The 15894-nt window shown below is 36.3% G+C and overlaps 1 protein-coding gene across 1 annotated transcript; it reads right to left on the bottom strand.

Annotated features, from left to right (window-relative positions):
* Nucleotides 1-13342: 13342 nt before the first annotated feature.
* LOC131236984 (RING-H2 finger protein ATL80-like) lies at nucleotides 13343-14220 on the bottom strand. The gene has a single exon (XM_058234584.1). The coding sequence runs from the start codon at nucleotides 14164-14166 to the stop codon at nucleotides 13651-13653; it is 516 nt and encodes a 171-aa protein (XP_058090567.1). The 5' UTR covers nucleotides 14167-14220; the 3' UTR covers nucleotides 13343-13650.
* Nucleotides 14221-15894: the final 1674 nt, after the last annotated feature.

Here is a 15894-nt window from a genome sequence, read left to right on the forward strand (position 1 = left end):
ATACAACAGTCACCTCATGACGAGAGATTCGCCATGATCGTGCAGAACCTAATCTGTTTCATTCACTTCATCCTTTATGATGTGCTCCAATCCATCAACATATGGGTCTTCATCAGCGGCATACCATCAATGCTTCCTTAGTTAATGGTCAAGTGGGCTGCGGGGTGTTGAGGGTAGGTATTTGATCAATGGCTTGGTTGGTCACTGTGGTAATAATGGCCTTGACCTACCATAAGGATTTAGAATCCTACTCGAACCCACTGTAATGGGTGTCATACGTTAAGGCCTAGATGGACCACTACGCATGTCATGGTTTATGGTTGTAGGAGGTTAAGGATGTCCTACTAGTTCCTTTCCTCATGTCAGTGCTGAAGTTCACAACCCTAAGTGTAGGGTCGCGATTTAGTAATAATCTCAGTAAGACCGAGGTCAAATCCAGGGACTAAAACTTGTACGTTTTTGAAATTAACTAGAAGTAGAACTAGAAAAAGATGCGAAACTAATTATGAAGTATTTAAGAGATTAATTGTAAATAGAGTAATTAAAACTAAGAATTTAAAGGTGGGATAGGGTGCCAAGGATTCAATTATAGTGATCAGGAAGCTCTCTTGCTTGATTCAAGTAACAGAATTAGAATTTGAGTCTTATCCTATCCAATTGGAAAATTTATCAATAAAACCAAATCGGAACTTCCATTGACCTAATTCTCAATAAAGGAGAATTATGATAATTGAGAGGGATTCCATCACCAAACCATGCCCAGGAGACAATGACAAACTACATGATTTACCAATCCCATAATCTCAAAGCAGGAGAATTGTGAAGATTAGGAAAGATCTCATCACCCTACCATGCCCAAGGGATAATGGTAAACAACAGGACTTGATAATTTCACAATCTTAAATTAGGAAAAGAAAATACTCAAAGCTATTGCAGATTTACTGTAATTTAAGTCATAATAAACCATTAAAAACTGAAGTATTCCTTAAATATCAAAGTAGAATTCATGGAGTTTAACATAAACATGAATTAAAGCAATAGAAACATTCCATCATGCTACAATCTTCACCTCTTAGCCCTATCTAAGAGGTTTAGCCAACCATAGACATAATCAGACCAAAGTCTCTTAAGAAAAACATGAAAACAACTAAGGAAAAAGAAGAAAAACTCTTAGTGACGGCTTCTCCACCCTTTCGCTCCACTCCTTAAACTCTAGAAGATGCCTACGAACATTTTAGAGAGTCCTATTTATAGTTGTGTAACTCCAACTTTCTCACATAGTTGGAAAACTCTAGAAACTGCCTTAAATTTATGCAGTTTGCTAAAATACACTTCACTCTACGCAGTTTTCCAAAATAGACTTCACTTTGCGCATTTTCACAAAATGACCTAGAGTTTCAGAATATGCTTTTTCATGACGATTTCAGGATTCATTTTCTTCATTTTAAATATTTGATTCTCTTTATTCCTCACTTAGTTTTCTTGGATCTTTGGCATGTGAATTCTTCAATCTTGGTCTCATAAGATCCATCCCTTGCCTTGGTTATTCTTGAACATCAAATACATGCTTTTAGCACCCTTTTCAATCCAAGCTCTTAAATTTACCTTACAACACAAACATGAGTAAAATAGAATATTAAGCATTATCATGTTCATAAAACTAAGATATAAATGGGGGATAATATGCAATATTTGACCCTCAACACAATCCCCAACCGGCATTTTGCTAGTCCCGAGCAAAGTATGCGAAAAATATATTGAGAACCACAGGATAATTTCTATAAGCTCAAGTGGTTAAAAAAACAATCCAGATAATAGAATTCTAAAATACATTAATGTTGTGCATTACCTTCTCCTAAACTCTAGCACTCCGTAAGTTTCATAATCAAGTTCAAAGCATTGATCCTCCAATTAGAACAATTCCATACATTGAGTTTCATGGGTGTATAATGAAATCTAGACTTATCACAATTAAAGGTTCAATTCGTCACTTTAAATTCATGATAATATTGATAATTAAAAAAGCATTTAGGACAACCAAAACCTAAACCGAAACTTGCCTTACAGTTAATCTTTTAGTTTCCTCTTTTATTCCTCTAGCTTTGATTTTTCTCTTGATGGCTTTCATGCTATGTCAACATTTTAAAGATCTTTAATAGGTAGCCATTTTTGACGATAACCGTTTTTTAGCTGGGTATTTTCTTTTTCTTTCCTTTCAATTCTTCCCATTAAACATGATGGACAAATTCCCCAGGTAGGTTCCTTCCATGCTTAATAATTATCAAGTTAACAATTTAATATCAAACTGATACTTTAATGTATAAGCTGGATGTGACATGTGAAATCATGACTCAATCAATGTTTAAAACTTCTAATCGAGGATCAATCACTTAACTCAATTTTGAGATCTCCCAAATGACTAAAATTCAAAAGACATAAGGCATCAACCATAAGTATCTTGTAATTCTAATTCATTGATTAACTTCGAGATCACTTACATTTGCAGAAATTTCAGAAAATTTTCTCAATTTTTCACAACTTTGCCCAAAGACTAAGAAAACAACTGATTAGCTGGCCTAATCCATACCCCCAACCTAAAATCTATATTGTCCTCAATGCAAAAGAGATAATCATGCAATGCAAATGAGGCAACGAAAAGAAAAGGGAAGTGGTGGAAAGGTAGTACCTAAAGAAGGAATTCTGAGGATTTTTTTTCAAAATATCTCAATGTGAAGATGGGTTAGCACAAGAATTAAACCATCAGAAAGAAAACTTTTCTAAACAACAAAAAGCAAACTATACTAAACGGCAAAAATCAAAGTATCCTAAATGGCAAAAAACAAACTATCCTAATCCTAAATTCTTTGAAAGCAATAAACCTAACTAGAAAAATAGGAAAAAGCTACTTAGTCATGCCACAAGGTTCCACTTCCAGCTAGTATCTTGATAAATTTCTCAGTAGGTTTTGTAATAAGATTATCCAAAAGCCCCTTTTGTAATAGGCTTGGATGCCCTGGAGCATAATTTTTCGAAGAAATTTGTGGACCTCAGCATAAAGTTATATTTTAATCTCCTGAGGTGTCCAAAGTACATATGATTCACCTGAGTTAATGCAACATGGTGAATCAGAGACTATAAGTAGATAAAATTCAGAGAAATTCTCAGTAGGTGATGTATTCTCAATATATTCTGAAGTTTCAGGCTTCGAATTAACTTTCAGCACCTCCTCCCTTAATGATAAACATTCAAGATCTGTGAAAGGAGGGGCTTCAGAATAAGAGTTCTCTCGGTCAGTAACAACCACCGAGGTATTATTTTGGAAGGCATTCATTATTTCTTTTATCATGAGATCATTCGAATCTGCAAGATATGTCAAGCGATCTTTCAGAAAGTTGAGATAGTTGAGAGAAACTCATTTTTTACATTGAAGTCTGTGATAATATGCCCAATGATTCTTTCATTGTCTCTTACAATAGAGGGGAATAGGATCTCTTGCTCTTCACCTTGGTGAGAGCTAATTGTCATTGGATACATTTTGCCTTGCCCTGCATAGGCAGATTATGGATCAGTAGGCGCATTAATGTGAAGATTCTGTTCATTTCTACTACTCAGTAGAGGCACTATATCGTCAAGGGTTGATAGCTCAAATGATGACCTTAACTGGGTGGTTTCAAATTTCAGAGTCATATTGAGCAACTTGTCTATCTCCCTAATCATATTATAATCTAAATCAGGGGAGTGGTCTACACACGCCTCAAAAGAGCTGGAAGGGTCGATTGGAAGAGGCTCATCCTCCACATTTAAATCAGGTGTGTCAGATGGGTGGAGCAAATCATTATGGTTGACAACTTCCTGTACCTCGTGATTACTTTCCTGAACTATAATTGAAATCGATTCTAGTAAATCTTTGGTTGTAAACTCATGATTCTCATCCCAATACTTATCATCTTCCAATTCAATACAGTTCACAAGTGGGATGAGATCACTTTCCTCACACTATTTTTCTAGGTTGAGTTGAGGCTCAAATAAACTAGCCTCTTCCTCCTCATTGAAGTCAAGTGTGTCATATGATTAGAGCGTGTTAGTATCATTATATCTGAAAGACACCTATGTCTCTTGATCATTCCTTTAGATAGTTATCGAGATCGACTCTTTGGAAAGTTGAATCGTATGCTCATTAACACAATCCAACTCTTCATTCTAAATTTCAGTATTCTTCATAATCGCATCACGTGAACCTAATTGTTATACATCTTTTATAAGTTCTTGAAATCTTTGGAGTGTGTTTTACTAGATGAGCTCTAGAGTTTGTATGGAATTTTGAAGTGAATTCTCTTAGATCATTTCTTGCTGGATCTTAGAGGTATAAGACTCAAGAGAATTGTCACTATGATGCATTGTTGATTCAACTTCTCATTCTTGATGTTTCCACTGATTATAAGTAGGGAGTTGGGAATGAAGAATTTGATTGGGTTGAGGCTGGGTGAACTAGCCTCCTTTAGCTTATCAAGGCGCGATGTAAGTGCTTCTATTGTTCTTCTGATGCTAGCAAAATCGTTTGTCTAACCCTAAAATGACTCATCTTGGATCGTTTCTGGTTGGGTTTCAAAGGTATGAGACCCAAGAGAATTGTCACTATGATGTATTGTTGGTTCACCTTCCCAACATTAATATTTTCACTGATTATAGTCATACGGGTCATAGGTGGGAGAATCTGGTGATTGTTGGTACATATTATCAGGCATAATATAATCTCTCATTATTTTCTTCTTGTTTGATGGGTGATAGTAGTTCTCACTCCCATGATAATCCCAACAATCACATACTGTTTTCTTAATCCGTAGGGTGTAATTGATCTCCCACATATGATTGCGTAAGGATTTCTTAACTAGTAAAGCATTATATTCCATTTAGTTCTCGATGATATTTTCAGAAAAATTTTGAGACGTAGGTTGTTTTCTAACATAATCATCTAACAACCCTTCACAATTTGTCACATTCTCTAAAATTAGCTCAGTATATTGACGTTCCCACTCTTACATATACATGGTGAAACCCTAATTCTAAATCTAATTCTAAAATAGAATAAAAGAAAAATCCTACAGCAATATGGAAAGTAAGTAAAGGAGAAGTTAGAAGGAGTTTACCGGTTTAGAGAGTTCTATGTTAGGATCCTACAAAACAGAAAACAATGTTAGTTTCTAAAAATAAATTAGAAAAAAAACCTAACCTAAAATAAAACAAAAAGTTAGTCCTTAAAAAAAATAGTTTCTTTAAAAAAAATAGTTTCTAAAAACAAATTAGGAAAGTTTCTAAATATAGAAATAGAAAAAAAAAAAAAAAGAATTAGTTTCTAAAAATAAATTAGGAAAGTTTCTAAATCTAGAAATAGAAAGAAAAGTTAGTTTCTAAAAAACATAAGAAAGTTTCTAAATCTGGAAATAGAAAAAAAAGTTAGTTTCTAAAACAAATTAGAAAAGTTTCTAAATCTAGAATTAGAAAGAGGTTACCAAATTAGAAGTTTCTATTTTGGAATCCTGCAGAAGAAAAAAGAAAGTGAATTAGTTTCTAAAAAAGAACTAAAAAAGCAACCTAGTTTCTAAAAAAAGAAAAAGAAAAGTTTCTAAAAATAGAAAGTAAGTTTCTAAAAATAGAAAAAAGCAAAAGAAATTAGTTTTTAAAAACGAATTAGGAAAGTTTCTCTCCTAGAATTAGAAAGTAAATTGATTTCTAAAAACAAAAAAGGAAAGCTTCTAAACCTAAAAATAAAAAGCTAAGTTAGTTTCTAAAATAATTCTGAAAAAATCCTAACCTAAAAATAGAAAGTAGCAAAATCCTAATCTTAACCTAATTCCAAAACTAATCAAATCTAGAATACGCAACTGTCAATCCCCAACAACGGTGCTAAAAAGTTGTTCACAATCCCAAGTGTAGGCCCGCGATGTAGTGATAATCTTGATAAGACCGAGGTCAAATCCACAGGGACTGAAGCTTGTACGTTTCTGAAATTAACTAGAAGTAGAACTAGAAGAAGATGCGAAACTAATTATGAAGTATTTGAGAGAGTAATTGTGAATAGAGTAATTAAAACTAAGAATTCAAAGGTGGGAATTAGGGTGCCAAGGATCCACTTGTAGTGATCAGGAAGGTCTCTTGCTTGATTCAAGTAGCATAATTAGAATTTGAGTCATATCCTATCCAATTGGAAAATATATCAATAAAACCAAATCTGAACTTCCATTGACCTAGTTCTCAATGGAGGAGAACTATGATAATTTGGAGGGATTCCATTACCAAACCATACCTAGGAGACAATGACAAACTACAGGATTTACCAATCCCATAATCTCAAAGCAGGAGAATTGTGAAGATTAGGAAAGATTTCATCACCCTACCATGCCTAAGAGACGATGGTAAACAACAAGACTTGCTAATTTCACAATCTCAAATCAAGAAAAGAAAATATTAAAAGCTATTGCAAATCTACTGTAATTTGAGTCACAATAAACCATTAAAAACTGAAAGTATTCCTTAAATATCAAATTAGAATCTATGGAGTTCAATATAAACATGAATCAAAGCAAGAGAAACATCTCATCATGTTACAAGCTTCACCTCTTAGCCCTAGTTAAGAAGTTTAGCCAACCATATATATGATCGAACCAAAGTCTCCTAAGAAAAACACGAAAACAATTATGGAAAAAAGAAAAAAAAACTCTTGGCAACGGCTTCTCCACTCCTTAAACCCTAAAAGATGCGTAAGAACATCCTAGAGAGTCCTATTTATAGTTGTGTAACTCCAACTTTCTCGCATAGTTGGAAAACTCTAGAAACCGCCTTAAATTTATGTAGTTTGCTAAAATAGACTTCACTCTATACAGTTTCTCAAAATAGACTTCACTCTGCACAATTTCACAAAATGACTTAGAGTTTCAGAATATGCTTTTTCATGACGATTTCAAGATTCCTTTTCTTCACTTCAAATCTTTAATTCTCTTCATTCTTCACTTGATTTTCTTAGATATTTGACATGTGAATTCTTCAATCTTGGTCTCCTAAGAACTATCTCTTGCCTTGGTGATTCTTGAGCATCAAATTCATGCATTTAGCACCCTTTTCAATCCAAGCTCTTAAATTCACCTTGCAACACAAACATGAGTAAAATAGAACATTAAGCATTATCATGTTCATAAAACTAAGATATAAATGGGGGATAATATGTAATATTTGACCCTCAACACTGAATCCTACGTGGGACTCTTCATGGGGGCCGAGTCGAAGGATAAGGCCGAGTATGGACTCTTATAAGCTGTGTTTCCGCCCTACCTACCAACCGAATTGCTTCATCCACAGTCCCGACTGAGTGCATCTGAACTCGCTCTTAAATTGTCAATCGCAACCTGCCTATAAATTGTGTTACCTTTTGCGATTCAGTTTTTGATAGGTCATTCCGTAATGCCAACTGCTGGAATTCTTTGGTGTAATTTGTGACGGTTCAATTCTCCTGTTGATACTTTTGGTATTTTTGGAACAATACTTTCTTGTAATCACTGAGAAATAATCATTATCAAAGAAGGTGTCTCATCCATGGCCATGATCGGATGAGCGTCTTGTTCTGTCAGGCACGTGAGAGTTGTAATTACTCCCAGCATGTAGAAGCACTAGATTTTAATTTGAATGCTACTAATTTTACCTTTTTATGTTTCGACACATCCATGTAATCAAAATATCGTTCTACTTTAGCTAACCAATCAAGTAGATCTTCTATATGTAATAAACCATTAAAACAAAAAAGTTTGGCCTTACCTCGATAGTCTCTTTCAGCACGATCTAGTCGATCACCTCTATGGATTGGTCATCGATCAAAAGTGTCATCGATGTCCTTGTCACTAGAGCTCAACTTATTTGGGGTAGCCCTATGATTTACCTCTGATAGTGCCTTATGAAAAACAAGGTTGTGTCGTACAGTAACTATGGGCAGTTGAGCATTGCCTTATGCTCAGAGCGGAATTAACGTATCCACAAGACGGTTGAGGGTTACCTGCAGTTCTTGTATGATCAACTAACTCTCATGGTAGAAATCTTCCATTCTTTTTAAAAGATAACAAATCTTTGTATCACTATCCACAGGATTTTGGTGCATGATGTCGTTAGCTATTATTAGCCCGAGGAGAGTCCTCGATCTGATACCAATTAACGCAGGGATGGACGTGATGAGATCGATCACCATCTTCCTCAATGGGATAATTACTCCGAATTCGTAGAGCTTCTTTGGACTCCTCACAAAGATTCCTTGAATCCCCGAAGGAAAATAAGAGAATAGAAATAATTCTAAAAAATTCAAAAATAAATTGATTGATGATAAAAATGAATTTACAATCCTTTAAATAGTGATATCAAACCTAGGAAGAAGTTTCAGAATCAAACTTCAACTCAAACTCCCTAAAAAATGTGACTTACTATAAATAGTAAACTTATTATTTATAAAGGCTCATGATTTCTATTAGACTTCACGGTTTTTGGCAAAAAATAGTAAGTGTCCATGTTATTCTCCTAATTTTTCTAAGCCTAACTAAGCCCTTTTCATATTGGGCACGACTCCTAAAGCTCAAAGATCAAGCGTTATGATTGAACTAAAACTTATTATAAATAGTAAAAATGAAATTAAAATGGACTTTCAACCACGGAATCTCACAAATCCGGCCTGGGCAACCCAGCATAACAAGGTTAGTTGGCTAAAGTAGCTTTTCTTACCCCAAAATCATATATTGTATGTCAAATAACTCATTCCAGTTTGCGAGATACGTTTGCTTTAGGGTTCTAACGGTCTTGATCACTTCCACCTCCAATCGGGCCTTCTCTAGTCCATCTTGGCCATGAAAGTGTCCTTGACCTTCTCTACATGAACCTCCCATTCGGTATCATGTTGATTGTAGTATTGCTCATGTGATTGACAATAATATATCTTAAGCACGTTTCTCACCATTCTTTCGTACATTTATTTCTATAATTTCCTCTCCTTTTTTTTTTTTTGGTCATTTTCTAAGTTGTAGAGGCTCTGAAAGAGCCACATTAGAAGGCAATGATGCTTTATGAGAGGGCTATCCTTGAAAAACAAGGAACGTGGGAATTAGTTACTCGTCCTCGTAGGTGTCATGTAGCAGGGTGTATGTGAGTCTACATGCTTAAGTATAATCCAAATGGTATGATTGCATAGTACAAAGCTTGCCTTATTGCTAAAGGCTTTACTCAAAAGTCCGAGGTTGATTATAATGATACATTCCCTCCCGTGATGAAAGTCACAACCTTCTATATTTTTTTCCATTGCTACTCATCGTAAGTGGCCTCTTCCTCAGCTCGATGTCAAGAATGCCTTCCTACACAGAGATTTATAGGAGAAAATCTATATGTGCCTACCTCCTCACTTTTAACTCTTGAATTAAAAAGGATAGGGTCTACTAAAAAAGGCACTACACGGCCTTAAACAATCGCCTTGCACTTGGTTCGAGAGCTTCTATAATGTTGTGTTTTAAATTGGGTTTTAACGCTATACTTCTAATCATTTTGTCTTCGTTAAGAAACATGGGGCTTCATTAACTACCCTTGGAGTTTATGTGGATGATATATTAGTGACAGACAACGGTTCAAGTGAAATATCTTCTCTTAAGACATTTTTAGCTATGTAGTTTGAAATTAAAGTCCTTGGACTACTTGGCCACTTTCTCTGGATTGAAGTTGCTCGTTCCACTAATAGCATCTTCATTTCTTTTTTGAAAAAATAAAAGAAAAAGAAAAAAAATATGCCATTGATCTCCCGATAGTTTTGCATAAACTTGATCACAAGATGGATGGAGGAAGGCCATAAACTTGGAATTAGCTGCTTTTGCTATAATAATAATAATAATAATAATAATAATAATAATAATAATAATAATAAAAGAAACCTGAGAAATAGTACACATACATAAAAGAAAGAAACTTGCTGGGTGAAAATAAGTTTACAAAATCACATACAAACAGGGTGTGCCAAATCGGTTACGTATCGGCCGTATCGGCCGATACGTAACGGTAACGGTGCGAACCGTTACCCGTTTCGGGGCCGTATCGGCCGATACGATTTTTTGTACCCGTATCGGCCGATACGGGCCCGTTACGGGGTGTAACGGCCGTAACGGGCCGTTACGGGTAACTTTTTTTTTTTTCATTTTTAGCTCATTTTTTGCTGTTTTTTTGAAACCTTTTGCTTCCAAACTGTTTTTCACTCATTCTATTACTAATTTCGACCAACCTTAGATAGGTATTTGAGATAAAAACACATTATATTATAAATTTTTTTGAATCAAAGCTCGGTGGGCCATTTTTCAGAAATTCGTCAAAAATAGGTATTTATACTTTTTTTAATATGTTTTGCTGTTTTAATCATATCATATGATGTGTTAATCATAGTAGAACATGTTAATGTACATTTTACAGATTTAGAGTGCCATTTAATAATTTTTTAATATTTTTTTCTATTTACGCATGAATTTTGGCCCCTTTTTTTAAAATTCGAAAAATCAAATTTTAATAGTTGTTTTGCTGTTTTAATCATGCCATTTGATGTGTTAATCATAGTAGAACATGTTAATGTGCATTTTACAGATTTGGGGTGCCATTTTATATTTTTTTAATATTTTTTTCTATTTACGCATTTATTTTGGCCCTTTTTTTGAAAATTCGAAAAATCATTTTTTAATGATTCTTTTGCTGTTTTAATGACGTCATATGATGTGTTAATCATAGTAGAATATGTTAATGTGCATTTTACAGATTTGGGGGCCATTTTATATATATTTTATATTTTTTTCTATTTACGCATTTATTTTGGCCCTTTTTTTGAAAATTCAAAAAATTATTTTTTAATGATTCTTTTGCTGTTTTAATGATGCCATATGATGTGTTAATCATAGTAGAACATGTTAATGTGCATTTTACAGATTTGGGGTGCCATTTTATATTTTTTTCTATTTACGCATTTATTTCGGCCCTTTTTTTGAAAATTCGAAAAATCATTTTTTAATGATTCTTTTATTGTTTTAATGATGTCATATGATGTGTTAATCATAGTAGAACATGTTAATGTGCATTTTACATATTTGGGGTGCCATTTTATATTTTTTTATATTTTTTTCTATTTACGCATTTATTTCGGCCATTTTTTTGAAAATTCGAAAAATCATTCTTTAATGATTCTTTTGCTGTTTTAATGATGTCATATGATGTGTTAATCATAGTAGAACATGTTAACGTGCATTTTACATATTTGGTGTGCCATTTTATATTTTGTTTAAATATTTTTTTCTATTTACGCATGAATTTTGGCCCTTAAAAATAATTGCAAACACCTAAATGTAAGATATTTTCATATTACATTCATTCTAATATATCTATCATTGATAGTAGATAGTTAGAAAATTAAATATATGAATTTTGTAGTCAACTTCAGGCTATCTGGTTCATAAATTCATCAGACAGTCCGATACAACTTCTCACCAACGAGTGGACCGTTACACCACCATAAACATGTTCCAATTTATAAATGAATGCATATTTGGAATGCTTAGAATATTCCGGATTTAATTCATATTTTTTCATATTTTTTTGGCAAAAAAAATTTTTTGTGCCGTTACGGGCCGTTACGCCCCCGTATCACCGTTACGCCCCCGTATCCGTATCGATTTTGGAGGTCACCGTTACGCCAACCGATACCGATACGGGACACCTTGCATACAAAAGTAATGGTATTATTGAAAGATCTAACGTTAAATTGGTAGTAAAAAACTTTTCTTAGGATTATGCAAAATATTACGAAGAAATCTTTGCACTTGTTTCTAAATTGGACTCTCCATGCGTACTGATGTCTGTCAACTATTCGAAAGAAAGGAATATATTTATCTTCACAAAAGAAAATCTTCTTAGATCTACTCAAAAAAATATAAAAGTCAGTTATAAAGCTTGTTGATACAACAGTCGACTGCAACATTCATTTTGTGAAAAAATGACAAAGCTTCACAATAAAGTGGACAATATCACATCACTCAAATAGTCTCCATGATTAATCGATTTATACATAACCCATGTGCCATTCACATGGAAGCTATAAATAGAATTATCAGGTGCCTAAAAAGTTCTCTTGAAAAATAAGTATTAATAAAGTATAATAGAAATTGAAAGATTATGAGTACTCCGGCCATGTAGCAGGTTGTTCACTCAACAAAAAGGCCCCAGTTAGCATGTGCACCTATGTTGGTGGTAACTTATTTACATGAAAAAGTATATATATATATATATATATATATATATATCACAAATCATCGTGGAAATCATTGTAGAGGTAGAATATAGAGCAATGACTTCAAGCACCTGTAAGCTAATATGAATCAAGGCACCACCTAATAAAATGGGTTTTCAGATGAAGGTCCAATTGAAATATTGTCTTGTAATAGTAGGCAGATATTCATATAATTTTTAATCCCCTACTTCATAAAAGACTAAATCACGTTAAAAAATATTACCATTGCATCATTGTAGCTGATAATTAAATAACTAATTGTTTCCCAAAAGTAATTGAAAGGCTCAGATTTCATAATTGATTGCCCAAAGGTGGGCCCCAACTTGAGAGAAAGTGTTGACGCCTTGGATGATTTGGTTCAATTAGGACCGTTCTTTAAGTGAACGGCTCAGATGACAACATTGACTTCTTTAAATTCCTTAATCTGTCACGTCCCATCGTCCCATTGCCTTGTGGTAATTCACGGAAGATAGAAATGAAATTGTGGGTTCTCTGTTATTTTCTCAGCTTACAACTCTCTTCCTTTTCTTTCCCCGCTTTCACCTCTTTTCACATTCGTCTCTCTTCGTCAGTATGATGTCCCCACCACCACCACCACCTAACGTATACAGACAAGTTTCAAATACACCATGACAAAAAAAAGCATCGTATGGTTAGTCTGTCCGAGAGGTTAAAAAATAAAAAAGTACTGTAAGTGGGACCCATGGTTTGGTGATCAATATCAGTGGCTCTACTGGATGGCCCATGCACTAAGATCTCCTACACATGAATTGTTGCCAGCAAATTGTAGTCTTCATGGGGTCCATCTAGGGTGAAATTCATGGTATTAACGGCTTAGATTGTTGAACCATGGGACCCACTCGTACAAATTGCCAACCCAAGCTTACTTTTCACAGAAACTTGGTCCCATGTAATTAAATCATTCTTCGCCCAAAAACAAATAAGTCATTTTCATCTACGGTATTAAAAAAATAAAAAGATAAAATCATTTTTCATCCAAACGTTACTGAATAGTACCAAAAATACCCTTTTATAAAGGGGAAATTACATTTTCATATTACACGAAGGTCGAAGACACTCGCGGGCAGGAGTAAAGGTGCCCTGGCCGAGAACTGGTCCAGACCGCTCATCAGATCGGCATACTCGGTTGCTTCGATACACATGTGAGCTGACCTGACACCTGATTGGGCCCATCGACGAACAATATTTCTCATACGTGTGGCGTGCCGCGCGAGTGGGATTGGGGGTAGAAGCTGTGGTAGGGCTCTTCAGTTAGCAGAGCAGAGACGAAGAGAGTTTGAGAGAGGTGGGGCCCACTTCTAGGGCAAGAATCTGTTGCCATCATCTTCCCTGGCCTTCACCTCCCGTTCCGTCGCCGGAATACCACCGCAACTCTGACACCTCCCGACGGTTAGGATCTGACGGCACGAAGGGCATGAGGAGTGGGACCCGAGCCACGCGTCCACGCATCCCACATGGAACCCGTGCCCGCACTGCGGCAGGACCCGGATCTCGTCCCCGTCAGCAAACTCCGTCAGGCAGATCGCGCAGTCCGCCAGTTTCCCATTAACGGCTACGTTAAACGACACTTTAGGAAGCGATCGCAGGGCCTTCTTCTTCAGGCCCTTGTCGGCCGGAATCTGACGCGGAGGTTCGCCGCCGCCGGAGGAGGATCGCCGGAGCCAGGCGCAGCGGGCGACGAGGGCGAGTCCGATGACGCATATGAGGGCGCAGAGGAGGGCGGCGAGGACGACGACGACGTCGGAGTCGACAGAATCCGTCGGAGGAGGTTCCACCGGGAAGCGATCGCCGGCGGTCTGGAGAAATCGGCGCATGGATATTTGTGGGAGAGCAAGAGAGCGAGAGAGCCTTTGAAGGCTTTTTGGGCAATGGGGGTTTGATTTTTATAAGGGTAATGACTTCTTTATTGACTAGAATGCCCTTTTGGCGGGTGGGATTCATGCGCGCCGCGGATTGTGTGGTGAGGAGATCACCCCGCTGTAGCGTGATGTGGATATTCTTGGACCCCACCGTTACGTATTTGTTTTATCCGATCCGTCCATTAGTTTTATCATGTCATTTTAGGTCATGAAACCAAAATTTAGATATATAAAAAATTCAAGTGAATCACACTAAATGAAAAGGTGGGAGTAGAGTTCCTACCGTTGAAAACTTCTCGGGACTACGGAAGTTTTAGATGAAGATGATACTTATTTTTACCATTTATCCAGGTCTATGTGACCTTATTAATAGGTTGGATGAGAAATAAACATCAGTATGGGAGCTAGGAAGGTTTCAACGGTGGATATCATTATCCGCCACTGTTTCATGTTGTGTGGTCCACGTGAATTTTTTGATATTCTTGAATTTTGGTTTAATTCGCTAAAATGATATGAAAAAACGGATGGATGGATTGGATTAAAAACATACATCACGGTGGGCTTCACAGAGCATCTACATCACGCTATAGTTTGGTGAGCTCCTCACTACACCATCCACATCCAAGTGCTGCCTACTTTCGACGGTCTAAACTGACCGACCAATTGAAGGGGCCCATCTGGAGGTGGTCGGTGGCTGGATATCGCATAGACGTAGGTGGATTGTAAATGGACGGTTAAAGCAGAGTAGGGATTATGATAACCCTAGAGCACGATAGGATGCTGGGTTGGGGAACGGATCGGCTACTTCCCCTGCCACCAGCCAATGGCTGATGGTCGGTGCTCTGTGGGCCCCACCATGATGTATGTGTTTCATCCATACCGTTCATCTATTTTTTCAGATTATTTTATTGCATGAGAACAAAAATTAGATATATCCCAATCTCAGATGTACCACGTTACAGGAAACAGTGTTGAATGAGTGTTGACCATTAAAAACCTTCTGGGGCTATAAAAGTTATCGATCAAACTGATTTTTTTTTTTTCCCTTCATCTGGGCCTTTATAACCTAATCAACAGATTGGATGTCAAATAAACAGTACAATGGGACTTAGGAGGATTTTCATGGTGAATATCCGATCGCTGTTGTTTTCCTGTGGTGTGATTTACCCGAGATTTACATCCCTCTCATTTTTGGGATCAATCTATAAAATGATGTGTAAAATGGATGAACAGAATGGATGAAATACGTACATGGCTCACAGAGCACCGACCACCAGCCACCGGGCTGGTGGCAGGCGGAGTACCCAATCCGTTTCCGCTGGGTTGAGGTCTGGTGTCCGGATTTCCTGCTAAAGCGTTTCGCAGGAAGTTCCTGCGCAGGGAACTCAGGTGGGACCCACTGCGATATTTATGAGAAATCCACCCTGTTCATCCGTCTTTTGTGTTAATTTTAGTATGTTAGGGGAAAAAATGAACCGGATCCATTGCTTAAGTGGGCCGATGACGTGAGAATTGAATGTCCACAGTTGAAATATTCGTGGGGCCACAGAAAATTTGAATCATGTTAATATTTGTGTTTTCAGTTAATCCCAGTAGGAATGAGGTTATGAACGGTATAGATAGCATGTAAACATCACTGTCGACCCCAAGAAGGTTTCAACAGTAAGAATTTTCCTAACCAGT

This window comes from Magnolia sinica, chromosome 2 (assembly GCF_029962835.1).
Source record: "Magnolia sinica isolate HGM2019 chromosome 2, MsV1, whole genome shotgun sequence".
NCBI classification, from domain to species: Eukaryota; Viridiplantae; Streptophyta; class Magnoliopsida; order Magnoliales; family Magnoliaceae; genus Magnolia; species Magnolia sinica.